Source organism: Miscanthus floridulus, chromosome 3, assembly GCF_019320115.1.
Source record: "Miscanthus floridulus cultivar M001 chromosome 3, ASM1932011v1, whole genome shotgun sequence".
Classification (NCBI taxonomy): domain Eukaryota; kingdom Viridiplantae; phylum Streptophyta; class Magnoliopsida; order Poales; family Poaceae; genus Miscanthus; species Miscanthus floridulus.
The window spans coordinates 80674852-80702809 of NC_089582.1; the positions used below are offsets into that span (position 1 = coordinate 80674852).

At 42.4% G+C, this 27958-nt stretch overlaps 1 protein-coding gene and 1 pseudogene across 3 annotated transcripts; one reads left to right on the forward strand and one right to left on the reverse strand.

Moving 5' to 3' along the window:
• Positions 1–4955: 4955 nt before the first annotated feature.
• Positions 4956–21673, reverse strand: LOC136541817 (disease resistance protein RGA2-like). Of its 3 annotated transcripts, none has more exons than XM_066533929.1 (6): positions 21201–21670; positions 11648–12838; positions 9561–11142; positions 9053–9228; positions 7513–7657; positions 4956–5400 (listed from the first exon to the last, which is right to left on the reverse strand). In XM_066533929.1, exons 1-6 carry the CDS (start codon positions 21552–21554, stop codon positions 5384–5386), a joined length of 3465 nt encoding a protein of 1154 aa, XP_066390026.1. In that variant the 5' UTR covers positions 21555–21670; the 3' UTR covers positions 4956–5383. The 3 variants fall into 3 exon arrangements, 2 of the variants coding, with proteins under 2 accessions (XP_066390026.1, XP_066390027.1); XR_010780489.1 differs by lacking the exon at positions 4956–5400 and adding an exon at positions 8283–8450 and having other exon boundaries at positions 7523–7657; positions 21201–21673; XM_066533930.1 differs by lacking the exon at positions 11648–12838 and having other exon boundaries at positions 21201–21668.
• Positions 21674–22103: 430 nt separating this feature from the next.
• Positions 22104–23109, forward strand: LOC136543932 (protein GRAVITROPIC IN THE LIGHT 1-like; annotated as a pseudogene).
• Positions 23110–27958: the final 4849 nt, after the last annotated feature.

Sequence of the window (27958 nt, forward strand, 5' to 3'; positions counted from 1 at the left end):
CACGGATAGACCAGTTGCAATTAGTTACTAGGCTTACCAGCCCCATTCCCGGCATGTGGTCTGTACAGGTGGTTACTCGAACTCACGTATCCCAATGCATGATCCTTAACTACTCCATGAGCTATGTCACTTGAGATCCCACACTCACAGTGACCTACCCCTCGCATGAGCAAGAATTACCAAATTGATCATCAAGTTCATATATCAAATTAGGTTGAGTCCTTAGTCAAGATTAGGGAAGTAGACAAGTTGTAACCCTCATTCATTTTAGTAGTTAGTTAACTCGATGTAGCATCCTACACGCACAAGCATGAGTTCCCTTCTCATACTTGACTTCTACCATTAACTAAGCAATTAAGCAATTAAGCGTTACAATCTCGTTGGTTAAGTGAAGGCTCTAATTAATTGATGGATAGTTCTAACTTAGTGAATCATCATTAAGTTGATTAACCAAAACTATATGAAATGCATAACTCATAATGAGACATGATAAGTATCCAAAATAGAGCTTATAATAGTGGGGTGCCTGCCTGGTTTTGCCACTCGAACGAATTTGAAGTTGTAGACGATAGCTCATACTCATTCCTCACGCTACTCGGCTCCTGAAAGAAGACGAAGATCAGGATTGAGGATAACCGATGGGACTTAGGTATAAAGACTTGGCTTAGAACATGGGAAGAGACATCTAACTATGGCTCTACTATTGCCCTATTTGCAACTAAGTTTAACATAGTATTGTTGACCTCTTGGGTAAGCTTACTAAACAAACTCACCTCATCTGTCTACTTGACGGACGCTCTGACCCATGTGGCGGACACTCCGTCGGGTTGGGCTTTGAGGTGACTTAAGTCTGGTTTGACTCTATTTGGGTTGACGGAGGCTCCATTGGAGGTGACGGATACTCCGATGCTGGTCGGATGCTTCGAAGAACACTTCGGTGGTTTAGGACCCCAGGCGTTTCCAAGGTTTTCATCATCCATCGGACGATCCGAACTAGGTGTCGGACGCTCTGGTAGGAACTAGGAGGTCTCGGGTTTTTTGGGTCACTGAGTCTATAAATCCACGGACACTCTGTGAGATGTCATGGACTCTCCACTGAGAACTCGGTGCTCTCGAGTTGTGGGGGTTTCTGTCTATATATACTGGCGGACGCTCCGTGAGACACCGTGGACTCTCAGTTGGCTCAGGTTGACAAAGGATAAGGCTCTGATGCATGGTTCTCTGGAGCTATCGGATCGATTTTGACTGACACTCCGTCAAACGGTCGATAGAACCTATGTTCTTGGGTGATCTTGGGGTTCAAGCTTAGATGTGCTGAGCTGTGATCTATGCATGTGTGCAAAACATTCCTAGGGTAGCTTAGGTGACTTGCTAGGCTCAAGATAGCTAGGTCTAAAGTTTGGTTTGCTAAGTGTAGCTATAGGTTTAGGATCAAACTTAGAGAATAGAGATACAAGGACATGAAGGCAAATCTTGAGATCGAGATGAAATCCGTAGCTCTGAGATTTGAGAGCTTCCGTAGCCAAAACTTGAAGATCCAATCCTTCTTCTCTTGCTTCTTTTGCCCAAAAGGGTTGGTTGTTCATGAACTCCTTCTTGCAATGTACCAAAGAGATAGATCAAAGGATAATCCATGGGATTCTTGAGTGATTGAGCTAGATAAAGATTTCTTGAACTTACTCTACATATGATGGAACCACCACCAGCAAGAAATCCTTCAATCTTTCACCACCAAAAACCACAAATTAGCTCTTGGGAGGAAAATCCAAGATATGAGAGCTACTTCTCTTGTGCTCACCAAGAACAAGATGGAGGATGTTGATGGTGTCCATGAAGTGGTGCTGGTGCTTCCTTCATCTTCCTCTTCCTCGTCTTCTTCTTCAATCTCCCTTCCAATCCTTTCTCTCTCTAGTTCTAGGGTTCATCCTTGTTCTTGGGGTGTAGAGACAGAGGGAGAGTTGAGAATGGGTGGATGAGAGAGTGAGTGAAAGGGTATAGCTTCAGCTGATGAAATGCCTCAACTCATGCTAACATGTGGGTCTTACTTCCTTAAGTGGCAAACAACTCATTTCCCACTTACTGCTGCTGGTTTGTGATCCATCGGATGGTCCAGTAGAGCTAACGGACTATCCAGTATATCACTGTCTTTGTTGAATTGATCCAATCATTGGTTGGCTTGGTACTAGAAACTAAGTTGTCATATCTTTGGGTGCTCTCCGAGGTTGAGTTAGTGTTGATGATGTTAATAGGATGACGTATAATCCGGTTGAGGGCCTCTCTGTTGTTTTGGGTGTGAGCCTGACCATGGCTATCCAGGTACATTCCGTGGGGTGAATTAATAGATTCCCAATGATTGATCTTGCTCAAGGCATCAGGGATTTGTAGAGAGCTTGGATGATCGCTTACTCGGATGGTCGAAAATGACTGCCTATATTGTAACGAACTCGGTCGTTACAAAAACTACGATCGCAGCGAAAGAGGAATCCTCGCTGAGCCCACCAAGAGGTATCCACACACAAGAGTTAGCTCTAGCGTCCACCTATTACCTGCAACAGGGGGAATAAAACCCTGAGTACTCGAGTGTACTCAACAAGACTTACCTGGCAGGAGAAAAATAAAATGACACCAAGGATATGCAAGGCTTATTTGGTTTACACGATCTTGTCATACTAGTAAGACTCATAGGATAAGGAATATATATGCAGGTGGGTTCTATTCAACTCCTCAAAACTTAATGCACAACAACATAATATAAGTGCTGAAAAGTAGGGGTTATGCGCTAGGGCTTGTCTGGCTAAACAACATTATAAAGATGTTAGCATTTTCATCTTCAGGATCCGTCCACCAATACACCGTCTTCTGGCTCAGCCCCATGTCACATCCATGTGCTCATCATCTAGCACACCTAAATGAGATGCAACGATGCAAATGCATGAACATAAATAAGCGCAACACCTAATGCATCACATACAGCATGTGAGAGCAAGATAAATCTATAGATTAATATTTCTTGTAAACACATGGCCATATTAAGTGTTCATCTGACACAATGACATCATACAAAGGCAGTGGAACCATATTTTCTATTTTACATAAGGCAACACTATGAGGAAGCCCTGGATAAGATTGATGAATGGAGGAGTCATGCTAGACTACCCAAGACCAATGAAGTGGAGGATGTGTCACTCTCACTCCCACACTAGAGATGCTACCCTGGATGCCCTTGCAGCTATACCGTCTTTAAGAAATAGGAGTTTGTGTCTCTTTATGTAATATAAAAACGCTAGTAGCAATAGTCGAGTCGTATGCCTTGTGAACCTTTAGTGTTTAGTTGATTGTTTTTATGATGATGCCTGGTTTGGATATTTGTAATGAGTGTAATGATCTTGTAGGGTCTTCCACAATTTCATTTAGTTATAGATCTAAGGTATAAGGATCAATGAAATAAATAGCTGGGTTTTGGTAATCTCCTGTTCTTCATATCCTGTCTTTTCAGAGCAACCTGTCTTCTTTGGTTTGTACCTCTGTATTCGGACAACCAAAAATCATGGAAAAATTCTGTACAACAGTAGACCACAACATGTTTCTCTGACCGTAAGGATCACCTTCAAAGCTATTTTGGTTTGGGAGTTATGAAATTCACAAGACGATGTATCTGTGCTATTAGAAACTTGGGACAGTTTTGGTTGTGCACTCTTTTCGACCAACTTTGCTGCAGAATATGGAAAAGTGTTCTATAAGAGAGTTATAGAGAATTCCACCAGCTTTCCAATGGTATAAACTACAACTTCATTGGATTAACAGTACAAGAGTTATAGATGTTTTTCTGCTCGTGAGAAAATTCAGATCACTTACTCATTCGTACGCACATGAGTTCTTTTGGATATAATAAGGTCATTATTATAGTTAACTTATCCATAAGAGAAGGTGAAACCTACCTTTTGGACTCCCTTAGTGGATCTTTCTTAAGGGGGTAGCCAAATCAAAGAAGTTGGAAGATGGAGGTTTAATACGTTCTAGTTCTTCACTCGGAAGCATCAGCTATCTCCATGGTTGCAAAGTCATTATCAAGCATAGGTTTTCTCAGGGTTGGTAACATGTTGAATCGTCTACAAGGAGCTCGTATTTTGGTTAGGATCAGTCGATTCGGCTATCATCAGCTGGGAGCGAAAACTTCAACTTACCCGAGACAATGTGGCATTGATGACATAGGCCACCTTGTCTTTCATGAATCCTGCGTCACCTGTTTCCTAGCATCCCCACGTTAGCATTTCGCCTTTTCTTAGACAATTTAAGTGTCATTTCTTAGGCAACAATATCCCCCTTAGGCAATTTAACCTTGTCTTACTAGTCCAAGACATCCATTTTCTTCCTTAAATGGTTGTTTAACTCTACGTGCTTTTTCTCATCCCTGGGCTTAACAAGCTTGTATGTTTTGTGGATGTAATTCTCATTTTTTGAAGAGTCCAACAATTTTAATTTGATTCAATCTTAAAAAATACTAACTATGGTACCAAAAATCATAAAATATATTTTATGATACTTTCTATAAACTTAGTTAAACTCGAGAAAGTTTAACTTAATTCAAACGTAGAATTGCAACTTTTTAGAACGGAAGTAGTACAACTATACATGGCATATCAGAAAATTTCATATCATAAAGGAGCTCCGTTGACTTGTATATGACATGTAACATGAAAACAACCCATGCAAGTGGACACCACGAATAATATATTTTTTATACAGCAAGCTTCACCATTCGCCAAAAGAAATTACTTAAAAACAATTCATTTTGCCCTGTAAGACCTACCTGCTTGTCATAATGTCATACAAGATTATATAATCTACACAATTCCATACACAAGGAATTTGTCCTTACAAAAAAAATAGATTGCAGAAGAAGGAACCATAAAAAGGAGTAGGACAACTCTGGACAGGTCTTCAACTCTATAGGGGAGGGAAAACAAAAGATACCACAACTCTAATGAAACTGGTCGGAGTGCACGATAAATCATGTATGTACAATAATTTATCACTTGTACAATATTTGAAGGTATAGAAAATATCAATTGAAATTATGCCAAGGCAAATAAATCAAGACTACTTAGTACAATAACCAATTTAATAGACTATGATAGAATTGCTTAATCACTTATCTTCTCATTGTCCTGCCATCTGTGGTTTCGATAGCACCCATCTTATAACCATACATCCTGTTTCGGAAACAGTCCAATCTTAGAGGTTTGCGTGGCTCATTTATTATTGGAGACTTTGCAATGCCAACTCCCGTTTCTCCATAACCCACTTGATGCCATCAAGCACCGAAATATCATCCTCTTTGCAATGTGTTATTGGGCCTGCTATGGTATGTATCACTTCTACTTCAATGTGATGTCAATCCTGGGAAGGTAATGTTCTTAGAATCTTTAGCAGACCAACACTAAGAATGTCCCAAAGTACTCACTAGTAAATATGTCTGATTTACACACGAACCATGTGCATTCTATATCCAAAAACCAAAATGAGCCAATCAATATTTTCTCTGTATAACAAGTGAACATTCTAATTTAACTTTTATGAGATGCCAACTGAGGAATAATGTTGAAAGTTCAGTTACTGCAGTTGATAAATTAGTTGGTGATCAATATTAGGCCTCTGAAAAAGTAAGTGGAGCAAAAATGCAACCTTTTCATTTAGGTTTCTTCTCCAAACAGGTACCAAGCCGGTTGAAGAGGAGTTGTAGGTTACTAAGGAAATCCTTAACATCTTCGGTTCTGCCTCTGGTTTGCAGACTAACCTCCACAAGAGCAGTATCATCCCTATCCGCTGCGAGGAGGCTTCAGTGGCAGCAATCATGGATAATCTCCCATGTAATATTTCTGAATTTCCATGTACTTAATTGGGGCTGCCTCTATCTAACAAGAAACTGAGGAAATTTGATCTCATGCCTTGGATTGAAAAAATTGTGGATAAGCTACCAGGTTGGAAAGCAGAGTTAATGAATAGGGCTGGACGTGCCACTCTGGTCCGCTTTGTCCTATCAGCTATGCCGATTTATTTGCTGATCGCTATCAACGTCCCCAAGTGGTTCATTAAGGCAATTGACAAAATCAGGAAAGGATTTCTTTGGAAAGGGAAAGAGCAATCAAATGGGGGATGCTGTTTAGTCGCCTTGGAGAAGGTCATGCGGCCCTTGGACCTTGGTGGTCAGGGTATTCCCAATCTAGAGGTCATGGCTTGGGCTTTGCAGGCAAGATGGCAGTGGCACAAGAAAACTCGAGCTGATCACCCATGGACAGACCTCGAACTCCCCTCTCACCCTAATTCTCTTGCCTTGTTTGCTATTGCTGTTAACACAGAAACTGGAAATGGGAGAAATACTCTTTTTTTGGTCGGATAGATGGCTTCATGGTTGCACCATTGAGAGCCTTGCACCTTTGGTTGTTGATTGTGTGCCTCCCCGAATTCATAAAAAGCGAACAGTGGCTGAAGCCCTTGAAGATAATAGGTGGGTTTCTGATATTCAGAGGGGACTCTATGGGGTAAGAATTTGTGAATTTCTTCAACTCTGGGATTGTATCAGGGAGTTTGATTTGAATGACCAAGAGGATCGTCATATATGGAAGCTAGATGCAAGTGGCAGTTATTCCTCCAAATCAGCCTACAGAGCATATTTTTTCGGTTCTGTAACTTTTGAACCTTGGAGACGGCTGTGGAAATCTTGGGCCCCAAACAAGTGCAAAATTTTTCTGTGGTTGGCAATCCATAATAGGTGTTGTACAGCAGATAGATTGGCTAAAAGGGATCTGCCCCAGCCAGATAACTGTCCCCTTTGCGATCAAGAAGAAGAGACGATACAACACCTTCTAACTTCATGTGTTGTAGCAAGGCAAGTTTGGTTCAACCTGTTTGCTCCACTGAACCTTTCTGGATCGGTTCCACGTCAGAATGAATCTAGCTTTGCTGAATGGTGGCGCAGGACTATTAAAAGAGTGAAGAAAGAGGACAGAAAGGGGGTTAATTCCCTTATCATTTTAGGGGCTTGGATGATCTGGAAACATAGGAATGCTTGTGTTTTTGAGGGTGCCTCTCCTTCAGTTAACTCAATCTTGAGTTTGCTTAAGGATGAACACAGTCTTTGGTGTTTAGCAGGCGCTAAGAAACTGCAAGGTCTAGACCTTGGAAGGGTCGCCTAATTCCTTAGGCGTGGTCAAGTCTTGGTGTTTTCTGTTTTCTTTAAGGCTTATTTTTTTAGTTTGGTTCCCTAACTCTCATATCTGGTCCCCGTATGAGAGGAAGGATTTGTATGGGGACCCTCCTTTTTTCTCTCTAATACAATGAATCGCAGCTCTCCTTTGTTTAAAAAAAAAAAAAAAAAAAAAAAGAGTACCAATCTATACAGTAAAAATGATCCTTACATTTTCTTGTCTTCATTTAGTTTAAATTAGAACTAAATAAGAACTCCTCATCAATCGCGAGCACCACTAATACATACTGCTAGAATTTTGGTACCTTCTGTTTTGCAATTTGAATCAAGTGTTGAGATGCCTGACGAGGAAGCTGACAGTATTGGTCCACTTGAGGTGGATGGAGAAGAGTAGATTGATCTGGCCTGATGTTCACAATCTTGTAATTTTTGTTCGCCATTTATGTTTTGCTGAAGAAGAAATACAAATTTCAGTGGATGCACGGCAGTTTAAGATGCATGATGCAAGTTTAAAAGAAAAGAAGATGCAAAACTCTAATTGAGTGCCATGTGATCCCAACTGATGAAGGTATGTTAGGTTAAGAATTGCTAATCTGCAGAAGTACTTTAGTAAGGGAAGTATCTGAATGTTGATACATAATTCAGTTAAAATGTTTACATTTTTCTAGGGTTGGATAAAACTAGAAAAGCTGAAGATTTCATTGTTAGTTTTTTTTTATTTCAGTTGGTACAAGTTTTAGACCCCTAGGTATGTTTTATTTGCAATTAAGCCTAGGGATCAAAATCTCCTAAGCGACATGGGCAAACATTTTGGTCAAAAACCATGCCAGTGGGCCCACAGATAAATTGAGAAACATGAAATTTTCACCTTTTCTTGATATATAATATCATCTCTACTTCTATATCTGCAGAATGGTTACTGTCTAACATCTCTATTTAATAAACAATCAAAATTCTAATATCCATAAATTTTAGGCAGTTTTTCAATCCCATACTGCTGAAAACTTGTGGAACACCACAAAGAAAGCAGTAAGAGCTTAGCTAGTTAGTACAGCCAGCAAAACCTTGTTAGTACCTGAGGCATTTCTTTTCATAATTTATGTGGGTTGTATAAAAAGGGTTGGTGGATATGAAGGTCGCAAACTACTCATCGAATCATCTGTATCCATTGATTCCTATGCAGCTTCTAGATCATATATATCATATTCTCGTTGCCCTCTAATACTTCGCGAGATCTTTGGTGCTTTCAGTAAAACCAGGATGAAGACGTGAGTTGCCTTTGTCAACATTGATGCGGCCCAACCACAAGGGCAAAGATAGAAAAGAGACTTGACGCTTAAGAAATTAATCTCTAGAATCTTATCTTATCTTATCTTATACTTTTATAAAGCAAAACTCCACTAGCTATTTATCTCAACATGCAAGCTGTCCAACTAGGCAATGCACTATCACATACAATTAAAATCCACTAAGCAAAACTCCACTAGCTATTTATCTCAACATGCAAGTTGTCTAACTAGACAATGCACTATCACATACAATTAAAATCCACTAGCACATGCAATTGTAATGTCCACGTCAGCAAGACACGTAAGCATTTTGGTGTCCACGTCATCATACCACGCAATCCACTAATCCACAATTCCCGCAGCAACGCACGGGGTATACTTCTAATTAAGGAAATAGCTAACAACTCGATCAGATCTAATATAATCTCTAATTTCACAAATCTACTGGCCCTGCATGAAAGTAACTTGCAGTACTGTTCCCATGACCAGGATTTCCATCCTACCTAAATCCAGCTAATTACTAGCCAATAATATCAGAGGACAAAACTAAACTTACTTGAGCATAATCTTCAGGCGCATCTACTTTAGTTGCATCTGAGTTAGTGCTAGAGGCCAGGTCTCTATTTGCAGCCTCCATAGAAGTATCTTCAGTTATCTCTTCACCACTTGAACTTGAGTGTCCAATAAGATCTGATCCTTCAGCAGAAGTATTTGGTTGTCCTGCTTCTACCACTGCATTAGGGACAGAATAGTCGACAAAATATGTTAAAAGAATAAACATTATATTTTGGAATTTCAGAGGTTTAAGAAATTTTGCAGATAGTTTCAAAATGGCTAAGAGTGATCTTAGAATCGTTTGAAACTGAATATAAGACTTTTCTGGATTTTAGTTTGGTCTCAGATGGTAATTAATTATTCACACATCTTAATCAGAAAATAGAAACTGTTCTATTGTCCAATGCAATTCTTTTGTAGTATACCTGCACATAATACAAGGTCCATTGAGTTGATACATTTCAAGCATAAGCGTAACTACCATTGATAAATTATCTGCAAGTTAGTACCTGAAGGAGTGCTCCTTCCAGCAGTATTTTCTCTGTCTCTGACATTTGATCTTTCCACACCAGTGAGGGAATCCATCACTCTTGAGATTTTAATCCTTGATGGTAGGATGGAATAAATATCCAAATTGTTTGTCTCAACGGTCTTGAGCATAGGCATACAGGTGAAGACATTTTGCAGATTTGACAGTGCTGCACTGGCTGTACTCAATATAGCATCAGTAATATCCAGTTTCTGAAGGTTCTGGAACCGAGTGAGAAAATTAAGCTCCAATGGAAGAGCAACATTTGCTAGGATTAGAACTTCCAAATTTGCAGGGGCACCAATAACGATCTCCATCTGAGAGCAATTAGAGAGGTCCAATACCCTGAGTCTTGTTAAGTAGCTAAAAAAATTGGATTGCAAATTGATATCCTTGCAAGATGTCAGCTCTAGATGCTCTAAACTATTGGTGAGATTTTTTACTTGTTCTATAAGATGCACACATCTATGTAGTTTAAGAACATGGAGACGTTCAAGGCTACGAAATGTTGTCGGCAATTCTGCAAGTGCAGTACAGTATGATAGATTGAGTTCTTCCAAATGAATAAGGTCCCCAAAAGATGTTGGCAAAATCCTAAGGCTGCTGCAGCCAGAAAGGTTTAGAGATGTAAGAGAGTAAAGCCTTCCAAATGATTCAGTGATTTCTTCAATACCAGAGCAAAATGAGAGATCCAGACCTTTTAAACTCTGAAGTTCAAAGAATGACTGGGGTAATTGTTGCAGTGTAGAACACTGTGACAGATTCAAAAACTGAAGTGATGAAAACTGCCCAAAAATATCAGGTAGACTTTTGACTTCCAAACCACTTAAGATCAAATCCTCCAAAGATTCGAGGCTGTCCAGTGATTGTAGTAACCCATCAGGCAATACATGAACCTCAGAAAGGTTCAGGAAACAAAGGTTCTTAAGCTTCCGAAGAGATTTTGGTAAGTTTCTGATACTAAGGCAGCCTGACAAATTCAAATAACATAGTTCATGGAGCTCATCAAGACTATGTAGCTGTTGAAGGTTCTGGCACCCTTTCAGGTTCAAATAGTTGAGGACTTTCAAACTGCTGATACAACTGGGCACCAACTTCAGATTGGTTCCTGAAACATCCAGTGTTTCTAGCTTCACCAGATTACCCAATTCTGGTGAGAGTACTGTAATGGGCAATCCTGAAGCATCAAGGTACCTCAAATGTTTCAACTTGAAAATGCAACCAGGTAATTCGCTAATGGAACACCCCCTGAGATCCAGTACTCTCAAATATTTGTTTTCTGATATTACTTGACTAACAAAAACCCTTTCTGATTCTAGAGTTTTCAAAATTAGTGACCTTGCTTTACGAATGCAATCCTTTGGATCTACTGACAGTAGGATAGGTGTCGAGAGTTGTGCGTAGCGGTAATCATGATTGCAGCTGCTCTTGTTTGCTTCTTTCTTAGTTGTAGCATCTGAAATCACTAGGATATCTTTGCTGCCAACAGACCTAGCAAGTTCATAAGCCAAGTTATGCACATGGAGTACCTCCTCATTTACTGGGGAATGTTGAGCAGTAGTCTGAATAAAGAAATGCAGATATTAGCTATATACAGTATGAGCAAAATGAAATCCAAGTAAATATGTTGCAGCATTAAATGGATATTACTATATAACTGCACTTTGAAAGGCTGAATTGTAAGAAAATAAACATACAGCTGTTTCTACTACTTGATCTTGTATCATTACTCCTCCAAGCCCTTATTATCAACCTCTGGAAGCTTGCCTTGAGGTTTCATAAATATTGTTGGTCAGTTAAACTTGTGTCTCTAGCCATCTTGTATATGATGGGCGGGATTGGTCAAACTCATGCTCTCTATAGATAGGCTTCATTAGTATTAGACCTGGACCTCTTGTATGTGCCACATTAAACCTAGTTAATTGTTGTTTATTTTAATGTCATGTGCCTTGATATTTTATACCATGCAGTACTATAGGTCTTAACTACATCAAGTGAACAAGAATAATGGGCTTCATTAATGCTGTGCTAAAATAGTTTAAGCAAATAAAAGAGTTGTACCCACACCTGAAGGAAATACATTGCTTTAAGTTGATCGATATAATCCTCAGCAGTTTCCTCACGTCGCAAGTTCCCATGTTTGCTGGGCTCGATCATGTTAAGTGCAAGCCATTGTTGGATAAGCTTTTTCTTGTCTATGGCAGATCCTTTAGGAAAGATTGAGAGATAGACAAAACATAATCTCAACTCATTGTGCATATTATAGTATATGGGCTTGAGGGATGGAAGCAGCAATGAAATGTTGCATCTGTTGTTATCAAAATCTTCTTCTACTTTCCACATTTCTTCAATGCTTGCAGGTGCCCAATAATCGCCCCATTGCCGCGATAGTCGTCCAGAACTGACCACTGATCCAAGGAAGTTAGCTACTAATGGTGTGCCTTCACACCTTTCAATAATTTTCTTTCCATACTTCTTAAGCATGTTCCAGAAAAGTGGATGTCGGGTAAGAATTTCCATTTCATCATTACTTGACATTGCCCTTTGAGAGAATATGGTCAGAATATTAGTTTCAGATAAAGTATCCAGTTTATATGGTAGTTTTGTAGTAGACATCAATGCAGCCACTTTTTCACTGTGAGTGGTCACTATGACCTTGACATTTCTCTCGCTCCCTGTTGTTAACATGTCCTTAAAGTTTTGCAATGCCTTTTCACTTGCACTCCACAATCCGTCCAGTACAATTAGGTAGCTATCATATTTGTTTAGCATCGCACCAACACCATTCATAATATCTTCTTCTGTCATATTCTCATGGATCTTCCCACCATCACGTGATATCATATATGTCCCAATATATTTGATACTTGCCTTACCCTTAGGCACATGAATCCACATTTTTTGTGTTCTGAAAATTTTGCTTGTTTCATTATGGTTGTAAACTAGTTGAGCAAGACTTGTTTTCCCTAAACCCACAGCTCCAAGTATGGTAATTATCTGGTAGTCTTTTACCCTTACCATAGCCATGATATTCTCCACGTCCTTGTCCCGCCCAATTATTGCAGTACCATTTGCTTGTGAAGTTGTTTCCTTCTCTTCAAAACTGTTTCCTGGTGAGTTTATGACTTCACACAAACCATATGCACTAGGTGCCACTAACTCCTTTTGTAACCTCTGCCTCTCAGTTTTCATTTTGTGAATCATGCAAATTCTCGTCAACACTGGATTTGACATCGACAATGAGAATAGTAACGGCACCTGCAAATTTAAGAATTCGCTCAGGGAAAGCCAACCTTCATATTAATATCAGGATTTAACTAAGATTAGGTCCATGTTTTTTTATTTTGAAATGGGGAAAATGTGAGAAGTTGATAACCCATAACTTCACTCAATAAATATGGTGGGAATTTTGATATTATCTCTTATACATGAAGTGAAAGTTTTCATAAAATGGTAATTTTCTCCCTAATGTCCCAAATTTGTGTAACTATATTTCCCTGATTCTAGAAATCTAGAATCGATAGAGATTTGTATGTTAAATATGATTTTTCTTTCCTTTCTAGAGTTTTTAGTGCTCCTTTCTATTAGTGAAGCTAAAAATTATAGAGTTCAGAATTTCGCAAGAGGTCTTTGTAAGTTAAAACAGTTTCTATTTTCTTTTATAGAAAACCCTGTGCAACTTTCTAGTAAAGCCAAAATTTACACAAATCATATTAAATTTCAAATACATTGAAATGGTTAATTTGGCATCTTGGAAAATAGCTGTTGTAAGTTAAAAATGGCCCCTCATTTCTGTTAAGTGTATATCAAGGCCCATCCTATAGGCCCATATAGCCCATGTGGCTCTCTATATATATATGGCCATCTCCACTAATTGAGAAATCTTCTGTCATTTCTAAGGTTAGTAACATGGTACCAGAGCCATGGATTAGGGCTGGGATTAGAGCTAATCAAATTTTTAATCCCCCCACGATCCAATCCCTATCAGGCCGCCGTCGCGGTCGTCTTTCATAATCACGGTCTGTCGCTCCGCGCCGTCCGCGCGGCCCTTCGCCACCCGTGCGACCGTCGCCGCACCGTACCTGCGCTCCCGTCCGCCTGCGACGTTCGCGCCCGTGCGCGGTGCGCCCGTGAAGTCCCGCGGCCGTCCGCCAGCGAAGTCCGCGCGGTCCGCACGGTCGTCTGCCCGCGAAGTCCGCGCGGTCCGCACGGTCGTCCACCTCTTCAGCGCACTCGTCCGCGTCCCATCCGCGCGCCGTCTGCGCGCATCACGTCGTCCGCTTCGTCTCTGTGGAATCAACGTCCGGGCCTGCACATCTGCACGGCTCTTCCTCGGCCCGCCTGCTGCTGCACATCGTCCGATCTCCTCCGGATCGCACAGCAGAGGAAACAGATGACTTGGACAGCAGAGGAAACAGAGGACTTCTGCTTCTGCAACGGTGGTGACTGATCCCTGCTTCAGTCTCCCTGTTGGTTAGCGGTCAGTATCCTTTCCAACCATGTCAACATCACAGATCAATGCCATTGTTATCAACATCACTTTAGATGGTCAGAACTATCCAGAGTGGGCTTTTTGTGTTGAGACTGCATTAAGGGGTGTTGGTTTTTATTTTCATCTGACTGATGATCCGCCTGCTCGTAACCCTGATGGTAGTAATGCTGCTGCTATTAAAACTTGGGAAATCAATGATGGAAAAGTGATGGCAGCCATAGTCAATAGTGTTAAGCAAACTATGATCATGAGTCTTCGTAAGTTTAAAAGAGCGAAGCCCATGTGGTCTTATTTGAAGCAACGATATGTTCAAGATAGTGGTGCTCTTCAGCATACTCTTATGCAACAACTTCATGTCATTGAACAGAAAGATATGTCCATTGATGAGTACTACTCCGCTTTTGATCGTTTGATGGGTTATTTGATCTCCATGGTACCTCAATGCACAGCTACAAAGAATTGTACAGCACTTACTTTCATTGAGCAGTTCCTTACATACAGATTTGTTATGGGAGTTCGGGCAGAATATGATTCCATTCGCACTCGATTGCTTCACAATTCCTCTAATCTCACTATGGCACAGGCCTTGGCTGATTTACTTGCAGAAGAAACACGTCTTCAGTCCCTGTCTGCTTCTTCTGTGTCTGTGCCTCATAGTGTGTTGGCAGCCTTGCAGAGGTCTGGTGCACCAAAAGGCACCTCTTCAGAGCCTTGCAAGCATTGTGGCAGGACTGGTCATCCTCCAGAAAATTGTTTTATGCAGCACCCACAGAAATTGGCTGAGTTTCGTGCCCGTCGTGCTACCCGTGGTCGTGGTACGGGCTTCACTTCTAGAGGTTCAGTCTCTATTGCTGCAGCCTCACCTGTCAGTGCTTCCTCGACGTCTTGGGTTCTTGATTCAGGCGCTTCTTTCCATGTGACATCTGATCAGTCCCACTTGGTTGCTTGCAAGTCAGTCACGGATGGTGCTTCTGTTCAGACTGCCGATGGTACATCCTGTCACATCACTCACCAGGGTTCTCTTTGCAATTCTCATTTTTCTATACCTGATGTTTCTCTTGTACCTCAGTTGAACATGAATCTTCTATCAGTAGGCCAAATTACTAATCAAAATTGCTTTGTTGGATTTGATGACTCATCTTGTTTCATTCAGGATCATCGAAGCGGGACTGTGATTGGGACTGGCCATCGCCGTAAAGGTGCTCCTAGCCTCTACGTTTTGGACACCTTGCGCCTTCCTTCTTCAGCCACATCCACGTCTCGTGTGTCATCTGCTGCATCTTCATCCACCTCGTCCTTCGCCAAGTGGCATCACCGTCTTGGTCATTTATGTGGGTCCCGTTTGTCAACATTAATAAATAAAGGTTGTCTAGGTCATGCATCTGTCGAGTCTAGTTTCCATTGTAAAGGTTGCAAGCTTGGAAAGCAAATACAGCCTCCATATTCATCTAGTGTTTCACATTCTGCTAGGCCTTTTGATCTTATTCATTCAGATGTATGGGGTCCCGCACCTTTTGCTACAAAGGGTGGTCATAAATATTATGTTATTTTCATTGATGATCATTCCCGTTATACTTGGATTTATTTTATGAAACATCGCTCTCAACTGTGCTCTATTTATCAATCTTTTGCGCGCATGGTTCACACTCAGTTCTCTACTCCTATTAGAGTTTTTCGTTCTGACTCTGGTGGTGAGTATTTATCTGATATTTTCCGCCGTTTTTTGACCTCCGAGGGCACCCTTGCTCAGCTCTCTTGTCCTGGCGCACATGCTCAAAATGGTGTTGCTGAACGCAAACACCGCCATCTCATAGAAACTGCCAGAACACTTCTCATTTCCTCATTTGTTCCATCACATTTCTGGGGCGAAGCTATTTCTACTGCTGTCTATCTCATCAATAGACAGCCCTCATCCAAACTGTTTGGCAAATGTCCTGGTGAAGTACTTTTTGGTACTCCTCCAAACTATGATCATCTCCGAGTCTTCGGATGTACATGCTATGTTTTGCTTCCCCCTCGTGAGCGGACCAAGTTGACCGCTCAATCTGTTGAGTGTGTCTTTCTGGGGTATAGTCCTGAGCATAAGGGTTATCGGTGTTATGATCCTACCTCTCGTCGTATACGTATCTCCCGTGATGTGAATTTTGTTGAGGATCGCCCTTTCTTTTACAACCCATGTACTAAACCTTCATATTCCCCCACTGAGTCCACCTCCTTTCTTTGTTTTCCTACTAATTCATCTGGAGGTGATGTTCCTGCACCATCCTCCTCCATTCCACCTCATGTGATATCTACACATGAGAGTTCTCCACCTCCACCTCCATCTAAACCACCCATTAAACATGTCTTCACTTGTCGTCCCAAAGGTCCCACTGCTCCTTCATCTACCTCTACCACCCTGGCTAGTCCTGACGATCCCGTTGCTGATGTTTCTAATGTTGCTAATGAGTCACAAGCTTTATCTGATGAGTTACAGGTTGGTCCAAGATATAATCTTCGGGACCGTAGTACTATTGGGCCTGCTGACAAGTATGGTTTTCCATCTGTGAATGCTGTTGTTGATGAACCCTCCACGTATCAAGAAGCTTCCAGCATCCCTGAATGGCAGCTTGCAATGTGTGAGGAGCTTGCTGCCCTTGATCGCCAAGGGACCTGGGATCTTGTTCCATTACCATCACATGCAGTGCCAATCACATCTAAGTGGGTGTTCAAGATTAAGAGAAAATCTGATGGTTCTATAGAGAGATATAAAGCTAGACTTGTTGCAAGAGGTTTTCAGCAGGCTCAAGGCCGTGATTATGATGAGACATTTGCACCCGTTGCTCATATGACTACCGTTCGTACTCTGATTGCAGTGGCTGCCACTTCAAACTGGGCTATCTCTCAAATGGATGTTAAGAATGCTTTTCTTCATGGTGACTTGAATGAAGTTTACATGCAGCCACCTCCAGGTGTTGATGCTCCCTTAGGATATGTTTGTCGTCTCCGTCGTGCCCTATATGGTCTCAAACAGGCTCCTCGTGCTTGGTTTGAGAGATTTGTTTCTGTGATACGAACTGCTGGTTTTTCAGCTAGTGCTCATGATCCTGCTCTATTTATTCACCTCTCTCCACGTGGGCGTACTTTGCTCCTTCTATATGTTGATGACATTTTAATTACTGGAGATGATGTGGAACATATTTCCCATGTGAAGAAGCAACTTGGTGTGCAATTTCAAATGTCTGATTTGGGTCCTCTTAGTTATTTCTTGGGCATTGAGATTTCACATTCTGCCAATGGCTATTACCTCTCTCAGTCAAAATATATACATGACCTTATTGTTCGTTCGGGCATTACTGATAATCGCACGGCTGCCACACCTATGGATATGCACTTGCAACTTCGTGCTACTGATGGAACGCCTCTTCAGGATCCTTCTCGCTATCGGCATCTTGTGGGTAGCCTTGCTTATCTTACTGTTACTCGACCTGACATTGCTCATGCTGTTCACATTCTAAGTCAGTTTGTGAGTGCTCCTACTTCTGTTCATTTTGGCCATTTGCTGCGTGTGCTACGTTATTTAAGGGGGACATCATCTCGATGCTTGTTTTATGCTTGCGATAGTCCACTTCAGCTTCATGCTTATTCAGACTCCACTTGGGCAAGTGACCCCATGGATCGCCGCTCTATCACAGGCTATTGCATTCTTCTTGGTTCTTCTCCTCTTGCATGGAAGTCCAAGAAACAAGCTGCTGTCTCTCGCTCTAGTACCGAAGCAGAACTTCGAGCACTGGCTACTACCACTGCAGAGATTGTATGGCTTCGATGGTTACTCGCTGATTTTGGTATATCTTGTGATGCACCCACACCTCTTTTGTGCGATAACACTGGAGCCATACAAATTGCCAATGACCCTGTCAAACATGAGCTTACTAAGCATATTGGTGTTGATGCCTTTTTCACTCGTTCTCACTGTCATCAGAAGACAATTGATCTTCAGTATGTACCCTCTGAGCTGCAACTGGCTGATTTTTTCACGAAAGCCCAAACTCGAGAGCAACATCAGCTTCATTTGATCAAACTCAATGCTTCAGATCCTCCGCTTCCACCTTGAGTTTGAAGGGGGGTGTTAAGTGTATATCAAGGCCCATCCTATAGGCCCATATAGCCCATGTGGCTCTCTATATATATATGGCCATCTCCACTAATTGAGAAATCTTCTGTCATTTCTAAGGTTAGTAACAATTTCCACTGTAGAAATTCCATTGAACCATAAATAGAATTATCCTTGTTAAGATGAACTAATTGCAAAATGTTATTTGAAGATTTAAGGCCTAAGGAAATTATTAATTCTAAGAGAATAGCATGTATTTGTCCATAAACATCTTTACTTGTTACTCTTGGCGATTTACATTACCTAGACCACTTAAGATGTATTTATGTGAACTATTATTATGCTGATGCATTGTTGAAGCAACGAGACGATGTGCTGAGTTGGAGTCCACGGAAGACCAAAACACAATGGAGGACTAGCACCTACGGAGCATTTGTCTCTAACAAAGATGAAGCTTAAGAAATGGAGTAAGAATTTATCTAATCTTAGCGGTACGATCAAGGACTGTAACTCTGTCTTGGAAACTCTAGATGCTTTGGAAGAACAAAGACCTCTTTACTTACAGGAGTACAACTTCAGACTCATTTTGAAGGAGCACATCTTAAAATTGCTGAGATACAAAAAGGAATATGGGAAAAAGAGATACACCATCAGGTGGACCAAATTTGGAGATGAAAGTACAAGTTTCTTTCATGCTACCACTACTGAAAGATATCGTATAAACACTATCACTAGCTTGGTTGCAGAAGATGGCAGAGACATATTTGATCATCATGAGAAGGCTGCTATTCTTCTGGAAGAATACAAAGGTAGAATGGGTTGTTCCACAACACCCTCCATCATTAGCGGAGCCAAGATGAGCACCTCGGGGGGGGGCTAATCAATAGAGATTTAGAACAAATGTCGAAGATTAATGGTGAAATCACGTTTTTTCTACAGTAAATACAAAGCAAAATCACTCTGTTCTTGGATGGTACCCCTCGTTCTCACTATGTCAAACATGAGCTTACTATGGAAAATCTTGCATGGTACCCCTCAACACGACAAATGACAAAGCTCAGCAACTGGCAGGAGTTTTTGGATGCAAGCTGGAATCCCTATCTTTTACATATCTCGGCTTGCCAATGGGAACTACAAAGCCAAGAGTGGAGCACTATGGGCCAATCATGAATAGAACTGAAAGGAGGCCTGCAGTTTCTAATTTTCTAACCCATGCTGGAAGATTAGAATTGGTAAACTCTGTTCTGTCCTCCCTCCCTACATATGCTATGTGTACTCTTCAAGTCCCTGATGCTGTTCTTGAATATATTGATAGAGCTAGACGGCACTGCCTGTGGAGAGGTTCTGAGAGCAATGCAAAAATGAAACCACTGGTAGCATGGAAGAAATGTTGTAAGCCGAAGAAGAAAGGTAGGCTTGGAATAATCAACTTGAGGAGCCAAAACTCTGCTTTGTTAATGAAGCACCTGGATAAATTCTACAACCAGAAAGATATCCCTTGGGTTAAGCTTGTCTGGAATGCTCACTATCAAAATGGTCAAATACCCCATGCTACCACAGATAAAGGTTCCTTTTGGTGGAGGGATCTTCTGAAACTTTGTGACATGTTCAGAGGAATTTCAAGCTACATAGTTGGAAATGGCTCAACGGTTCTCTTTTGGTCTGATGTTTGGAATAACCACCTTCTCCAAGAAAAATTCCCCAGATTATATTCTTATGCAAAAGATAACGAATTTTAGTGGCTAAGTTTCTAGAGAACAACACAGTGATGGCTCAATTTCATTTACCACTGTCAGAACAAGCCCACCAGGAGTACATGGAACTCCAGGACCTACTGCAGAATATTCAAGTGCAGGAACATTCAAAGGACACATGGCACTATATATGGGGAACTAGCACATGCACTTCTTCTAAATTTTACAACTTCCCATACAAGAATGTGTCCCCCCCTGCTCCTTTCCTGTGGATTTGGAAGTCCAAATGTTGCAACAAGCTGAGAGTTTTCTCCTGGCTCCTACTAATGGACAGACTCAACACTAGGAACATCCTTAGGAGGAAAAAGCACAAGCTGGAAGGCAACAACTACAACTGTGTCCTTTGCAATATGAATGTTGAAGAAACGGCTTTCCATCTCTTCTTCACTTGTTCTTTCATCCAACATTGTTGTCAGTTCCTTGGCATTCAGTGGAATCTTACGACAGATTTCCTACAAATGATGATACAAGCCAAACAAGCGTTTCCGTATCCTTTCTTCATGGAAGTGTTCATTATCTCTGCATGGCAAATCTAGAAGCAGCGCAATAACCTCATTTTCATGAGAGGACCTCCTTCCTTCTCTTCTTGGAGAAGATCTCTCAAAGATGAAGCTCGACTTCAAGCTTATAGTATTTCTGAAAACAAGCGATCTGTTTTTCTCTCCTGGGTTGATTCTTGTGTTTAATGATTCTTTGTCTTTCTTCTTGTTCTAGCCTTGCTAGGGCTTAGCTGAAGTGTTTTCTGTTTGTTTGGCTCAGTTTTTGTTTTTGTGTTTTAATAAAATCTTACAGTGGGGGCTTCCTCTGCTGTTTTCCTGGTTCAAAAAAAAAATAATGCAACGACTACTGATGGGAAGCACCAACTCTCTGATACAGTGATAACTGAGCCTTCACTCGATCACTCCCTTTATATTTAAGCATTCATATATTTTTAGGATTTCATTTTTGCATTTGACTTCTCTTAGAACTGTAATAGGATTGGAATTAGGCCACACAACACTTGTGCACTAGATAGACATACTTAGAAGCTTAGAGCACTTCAGATTGTCCAGTGCTGAAAGCCGTTTATGAATCATGTGCGAAATCAGGATCTGGTGGTATTTGATACAGAGCTTAGACAAATGATTAGCCTGGAGATGTTAGTTCGTTTTAACACACCCCTGACCTGGGGTATTAATGTTATATTAGTTCTTAAAATTTTCCCTAGCAAAACTGTATTATTATGTCACCTTGTTAAGGCTGACTACTGAAAATAGAAGCAAAGAAAATTATGAATATTACCTTCCCAGCACAGGCGATGCAGCAGCAGATCTCGTCAAATTGCTCACCAGGGTTTTGGTAGTAGTACTCGTCCAGGATGTCCTCGATGTCATAGGCGACGGCCTTCATCAGGCGTAGCCACTCCCGGACACTTTCCCTATCACTACCAAAGGAATTGTCCTCCGCCCGCTTCAGCTCGGGCTGGATGTCGGACAGCGTCTTCTTCATGTACTCGAGGTGGCCGTGGAAGTTGCAGCATAGCTTGATCTCTTCGTTCGCGAAATCGGAGATCTTGCGAGCTACCTGCGATGCAACGGCAGAAACCACGAGTGTTTCGATGCCAGTCATGCCTATCGACCGGTGTGCGTGTGTCATGTGTGTGAGACGAAGGAGGAACGACGGTCGACGGATTTGTTCACGACCAACCAAGCTGGAGTATTAATGGCCTGCGGAGCCCTTGGAGGGGTACCCACGACTTGCATTGGATCCGAGTTGACTTCTGACCTGTCGGCAGATGGTTTGGTGGTCGGTGTCGAGGGCTATTTAACTTTTTATCATTATAACGGATATCACATCTTCAGATAGTATTTTTAAAATTGTTCATATATATTTATCATCGACAGAGAGCATTTGATATATTCTTATCATTTTCGCTGACGTGGCACGCCAACTCGACCTGACAGCATAGACCGGTCACGAGAAATGACATTTTTGCCCCTCATCTATTTCTTCTATCTCTATCCCTTCCTCGCTCGACCTCCGGCCATGGCCGACGATGGGGTCCATGGCGGCGGCTGACAGGACATAGGGGAAGTTGAGGGCAAGGTTGCCGGGGCCACGGCTTGCAGGTCCACGGTCGCGCCTGACGCCGGCGACGAACATAGCCGCAGCTCGCAAGGGAAGGCTCGATCGCAGCGCCGAGGAATGGCGACCAAGCTGGTCACCGTCGGCGACCTCATCCACCGCGTCGCCTCCTCCTGCCTCTCCAACCGCCTGCCCTGCAACTACACCCTCCGTGATTCCGTCGACAGCGACCTGGACAACGACGACCCCTTTGCTGACGCCGTCTCCAGCAACGAGAAATGCCGGCAGTCCCCGTCTGCTACGGAGGCGGAGGAACTCGAGGAAGAGGAGGGGCAGGAGGAGGAGAAGCTCAAAATATGGGAGGAGGGGGAGCAGGAGAAGGAGAGGCTGGCCACCGCGCCCAAGGGTGCCGAGCGCGCCTGCGATGCGGACGCGCTGATGGCGGAGGTGTTCAACGTCATCTCCGGGGTGCGTTGCGCCTACGCCGCGCTCTAGGGCGTGCAGTGCCCCTAGGACCCCAACAAGATGCGCGCCGCGGACGCGACCGTCGTCGTCGAGCTCCGCCACCTCGCCCGCCTCCACGACCGCTTCCGCCGCCGCGGGCCACATCCCACGCCCGAACCTTTCCGCGCTGCCCCTCCGTGAGGCCATGGCGCCGTACGAGGCGGCACTCAACGACCTCCAGCGCCAGCTCCAATCCAAGCAGGCCGAGGTGGACGGGCTCAAGGAGAAGCTCACGCCAGCCACCAGCCGCCATAACGGGCGCCACCACCACCACCCGCTCTCCAAGCAGAACGGCCTTGGTGGCGCGTCGACGGCGGAGCTGTTCACCTCATGTGCCGAGCAGGCCCGCGCGGCGACGCGAGCGTTCGCGGGGCACCTTGCGCACCTGATGTGCGCCGTGGGGCTGGAGCTCGCGGCGGCCACTCGATCGCTCACCAAGATCTCGGTGTCCTCCCTGCAGCTGGCCAAGCACGTGCTGGAGGCGCACGTCACGTGCGCCCTCCTCGGTGGCTTCGAGCACGAGTCCTTCTACCTGGACGGCTCCCTCTCGTCGTTGCTGGACCCCGCCGCGTTCCGGCGGGAGGTCGAGCGAGGAAGGGATAGAGATAGAAGAAATAGATGAGGGGCAAAAATGTCATTTCCCATGACTGGTCTATGCTGTCAGGACGAGTTGGCGTGCCACGTCAGCGAAAAATAGCAAGAATGTATCAAATGCTCTCTCTCGATGGTAAATATGTAGGAGCAATTTTAAGAGTGCTATCTGAAGAGGTGACATCCATTATAATGGTAAAAAGTTAAATATCCCTGGTGTGGAGGATGCGTTTTTCTTCTCTTACTTCGTTCGTCCCAAATGTAGATGGGTTGGTGGTTGGTGCGGAGGATGAGTTTTTCTTCTCTTACTTCGTTCGTCCCAAATTATAAGATATTTTGACACTTGTTCATAGTTTTTACTATGTATCTAGACATAACATATATCTTGATGCGTAGCAGAAACCATAAATCTAGAAAAGCTAAAACATCTTATAATTTGATACAGATGGAGTATTATATTATATCCGCAACGGTAATGCTTCGCTCGCCCGTCCGGACCTCACCCTCGCCCACGCCGCCCTCGCCCGCCCACTCATTCCATGCACTACGCACCCTTAGGCCCGAGCCTAGGAGTGTGCGAGCGGTGCGTGGGAACAGGGCCCATGATTTCTAGGGACCCCAAATCCTAATGAATATATATAGGGTTATTTGGATTGAAGCCATTACAATTTTTAGTTTTTTTAGATTTGCCATTACAATTCAAGTATTTGAAGATTCACCATTACAATTCCTCAAGTGTCTTAAGCTTGCCATTATGGACATAATTGGCGTCCTTGGGCCCACCTGCAGTTAGTATGGCTACCATATTTGCGTATGGACATATTTACCCCTGTGGATAAGGTCCAGCCCTTAGGTCCATTCAGCCACATACTTGTACGAGACCTACCGTAACTGGTTGCTGGCGGCGGCGGTGCAGGTGCAAGCGGGCACGGTGTTGTGGTAGAACCTCCTAAATTATAGGATCTATATGCACCTGTCACTGTCCAATGACCTCTGATGACTATGCATGTTCCCAATAACTTAAGAAGACTATCGGGTGTCCTCGGAGAACTCCGAATCATCCATGATTTCCGAGCAGGATCCCATTATAGAGTCATTGCAGTATTACAACATTCATTCAAATATCTACATCAGAGTGAAATAACGGAAGTCTTACAGTAACTTAGTTTACAAAATAGTAGTTTCAAATCTTACAAACTAAGTTCGATAATTATTACAAACCATAGTAGTGGAGTGGCATTAGTAACATAATACAAACACACAATATAAGTACCCTGCCCAAGGGTCACACATTCACTTATCAGCATCGATCTGAACAACAGTCATGCAGCACGGTCCAAAGCAGACCTGCTCATGAGGCTCACCTGCAACAAGGGTCAACGAACCCTGAGTACAAAAGTACTCAACAAGACTTAACCGAAGTAAAAACTGATAAGACTCAGGAATGTAGGCTAGGGATTCAAGGTATGGCTTTAGCAATAAACAAAGTTCTTTTGCGTAAAAGCTCTCTAACAAGATTCTTTCTTTTAACATTTAAAACTTCATAAAAAACCATATATGAATCGGCCATGAACCGTAATGAGATCATGAACTTCATATCAAACTCTTTCTCAAATCCAGCTCAAGTTTCATTTGTTAACTACGATGATGAACAGTGAGTTGAGTCTCCATAACCAAGGAGCAACGACGATTCAAACCGATTATAACCCAGCTGGGGATTCCCAACCACACGACATATGTAGGTCCCTAACCTACATATACCAACCTGCCCTCAGATCCTCTAAAACAAGAACAGGTCCACGCCATCCGAGAATATAGTACTCCACCATTCCAGCCCATTGCCACGTGGGTACACGCTATTCTCGCCATCTCTCCACTCCCAGTGCGCGAGTAGCCATTCTCGTAATAGAATAGTTGAGTTAAGGCTTACCGAAGTATGTGATCAGTACTGCAAAGTCTCACCTCATGCAATTCAACAACGGACGTGTCTTAATCAACATAGGCGGAAAGAACCCGCTCACAAGACCTCCATGTCTTGTGGCTCCCATACACCGAGTCCGCCCGGTCTAGATTTATTACTCCACATGCTCATATCTCATGATAACATAAGTAACCAATCATATCAAAATCCCATGTAATTCTCACAAGTGATAGGTAATCACCCGATGTTTATTTGTCTAAGCATGACTAAGCATAACTAAGCAATTCTCGAATTAAAACGGGTAACAAGGTTGATAGGGAAAAACAAGGTTGATAATGCACCAATTAGGTTGTCACTCAACTCATAATCACTTAATGCAGTACTGAAAAGCAAAAGCGATATAAAGTTGTAAAACACAAGGTAGGTTTAAATGCATCCGGGGCTTGCCTTGGTTAACGGAAAAGTCAGGTTCCGGAGACGTTCCACAATTATCAAACCCGACCTCAACAGACGGATTAACCTCCTCCTCAACTTGATTGACTACCACGTTCTCGCTTTCGTTCACTACACATAGTAACAATGCCATGTTTAATATGATGTGAGATATAAAACGTGATGCTTGATGATGGATGCAAAAATTATTAACTTGAATACAATTTTCCTTCGCGGTACAGTTACAAGCCAAAACTAACTGAGCCTTTTTCATAACCCAAATACTTACTTTAAGTACCATGAATTATTTTATACTAATGACCCAAGGTCATCACTCAATCAAAAATTCAAACAAAACCTAAGTTATTAAGGTTTACTATTTGCTTTTATGAATTAATTATTTAATTAAAAGATATGAAATAAATCAACTTTCTCCAAATGAGCTAAATTTTTTTGTGAAGGCTCATCACCTGATAACTAAGTGGCAAAACAATTTTTATAATTTTTGGATAAATAATAAAGCCTAGAAAAATCATGAAAGCTCATTTATTAATTAATTAGAGCAATTTTTATCACATTCAAAATATACTGAAAATCAACATTTAATATTTTTTCTAAATAGTTTACATCTCAGAGAGGTCACAAAAAAATTTCATAATTTTTGGAGCTCTAATCAATTCTATACAAAAATAACAAATCATAGCACTATTCATTCAATTCTGTAAAATAGAAAAATCTATTTTCAAATAACGGTCACTGACAGGGTAACCCCACCTGTCAGCATCGTCTCCCACGCTCAACAACGATGACCGGGGTTTGACCACTAGTGAGGTCTCCAGCCACAGCGAAGGTACCAACACATTCCCCACATCACAATGCATCGATTGAATGCACTAGCTAGACTAATTATAGCGGGGTTCGAGCTTGACGCCGGCCATGGCGGCCACGACGGCGCGGCTGTGCTACGCTGACAAAACAAGGCTGGTAGCAGTTAAACAAAAGCACTTGGGAAGAATCAGGAGCTCACCCCAAACACGCTCGAGCAGAAATCAGGACCGGAGAAGCAACGGTGAAGCGGGACGACGATCACAGCAACCACGGCGGCGCAAGCTACGTCGGTGGTGGTGCTCCGGTGGCTGCAGTGGACAAAAGGATCCATCAACAGGGCACAAAGCATCACAGCAACATGGCAAAGTAGGAGCCGCGCTGAGCAAGAGCAAAGACGCACCGTGGAGTGCTGGCCACGGTGACGCGCACTCGACAGTGGTGCTGCCGGCCGCAAGGAAGAAAGGTGCGCACAATGATTTCCCGGTGGAGTCAAGCTTCAAGGGTTGGTTGGCAGAATGCGCAAGGAGCAAGTGGAGCTATGATGGGCTTTGCTATGACTGGTTGGCGCTACGGCGACGGCACAAGCTCGACGGAGCAACGGCGGCAGCGTTGGGAAAAACAGGGGAATTAAAACGGAGATGAACGACGACGGTGTAGGCCTTATAACGTGGCCAGGAAGCAAGAAGAAGCCACGCTGCAGCCTTCTCCACACCAGCATGAAGCCGAACGTGGCCACGAGCACGCCTGGAACGCCAAAGAAGGTCACCGACGGTGAGGTGTCGCCCGCCGGTACTGTTCCCAATATTTATAGAATTGCCACTCGCCTAATTTCGCAAATTACTCCCAAATTTATATAGTAACTCAAAAATATCCAAAAATAAAAGTTGTTCTAAATTAAAAGTTCTACCACTTTTCTTTAATAACCATACTCTAATTCGGTCCACATTTTGAAATGCAAGTTTAAAATCAAAAGGGACACTTTAAGTACATTTCGCCTTTTCAAATTACTTCAAATTTATAGAACAACTTTGAAAACTCTAAAAACCAACTTTGTACACCTTGACAAACTCTACACTTTTGCTTTTAGGCTCAACCCCAAAATGTACTTAGATTTCAAATTAGGTTTTCAGGGTAGAATTTAAACGTTGAAAATTAGGGTTTTCGGAAATTCCAAATCAATACAAAGATTTTGAACTTGATTCAAACCATATAAGTCAACACATATAACATAAAAGTAAACTTGTTTTAGTGGATGCATATCAAAGTTTTCACTAACACATGAATGATGTGCAATGCATATGATGACATGGCATGTTTTAGTATTTAAAACACCCGAGATGTTACAATCCTTCCCCTTAAAAGGAATCTCGTCCCAAGATTTAAAGTCCAAGGATAAGTAATGGGAAAGGAAATGTGTCAATCCAAAAACATTCAAAACATGTTCATAAACACAGCTAAGGTCCTTTTACAAAACATGGTTCAAAACAACAGAGCACAACTAACATTATTCTATATCAATGCAAGAAACTCTAGAAATTGTTCTAGCAAGAAATCTTCGGATTCCCAAGTAGCTTCTTCTTCAGAATGTTGATTCCATTGTATCTTATAGAACTTGATTGTCCTCCTTCGAGTGACATGGTCTTTCTGATCCAAAACTCGGATAGGATATTCGGAATAGGTCAAATCAGGTTCAAGTTCA

What these genes read in the sequence shown, in the direction of transcription:
- LOC136541817 (XM_066533929.1), bottom strand. Translation starts at nt 21,554, where the DNA reads ATGACACACGCACACCGGTCGATAGGCATGACTGGCATCGAAACACTC. An exon ending in GCATCGCCTGTGCTGGGAAG is followed by an intron (nt 12,839 to 21,200) that starts GTAATATTCATA and finishes TTAAATTTGCAG; the next exon opens with GTGCCGTTACTATTCTCATT. An exon ending in TGGAAGGAGCACTCCTTCAG is followed by an intron (nt 9,229 to 9,560) that starts GTACTAACTTGC and finishes TCCCTAATGCAG; the next exon opens with TGGTAGAAGCAGGACAACCA.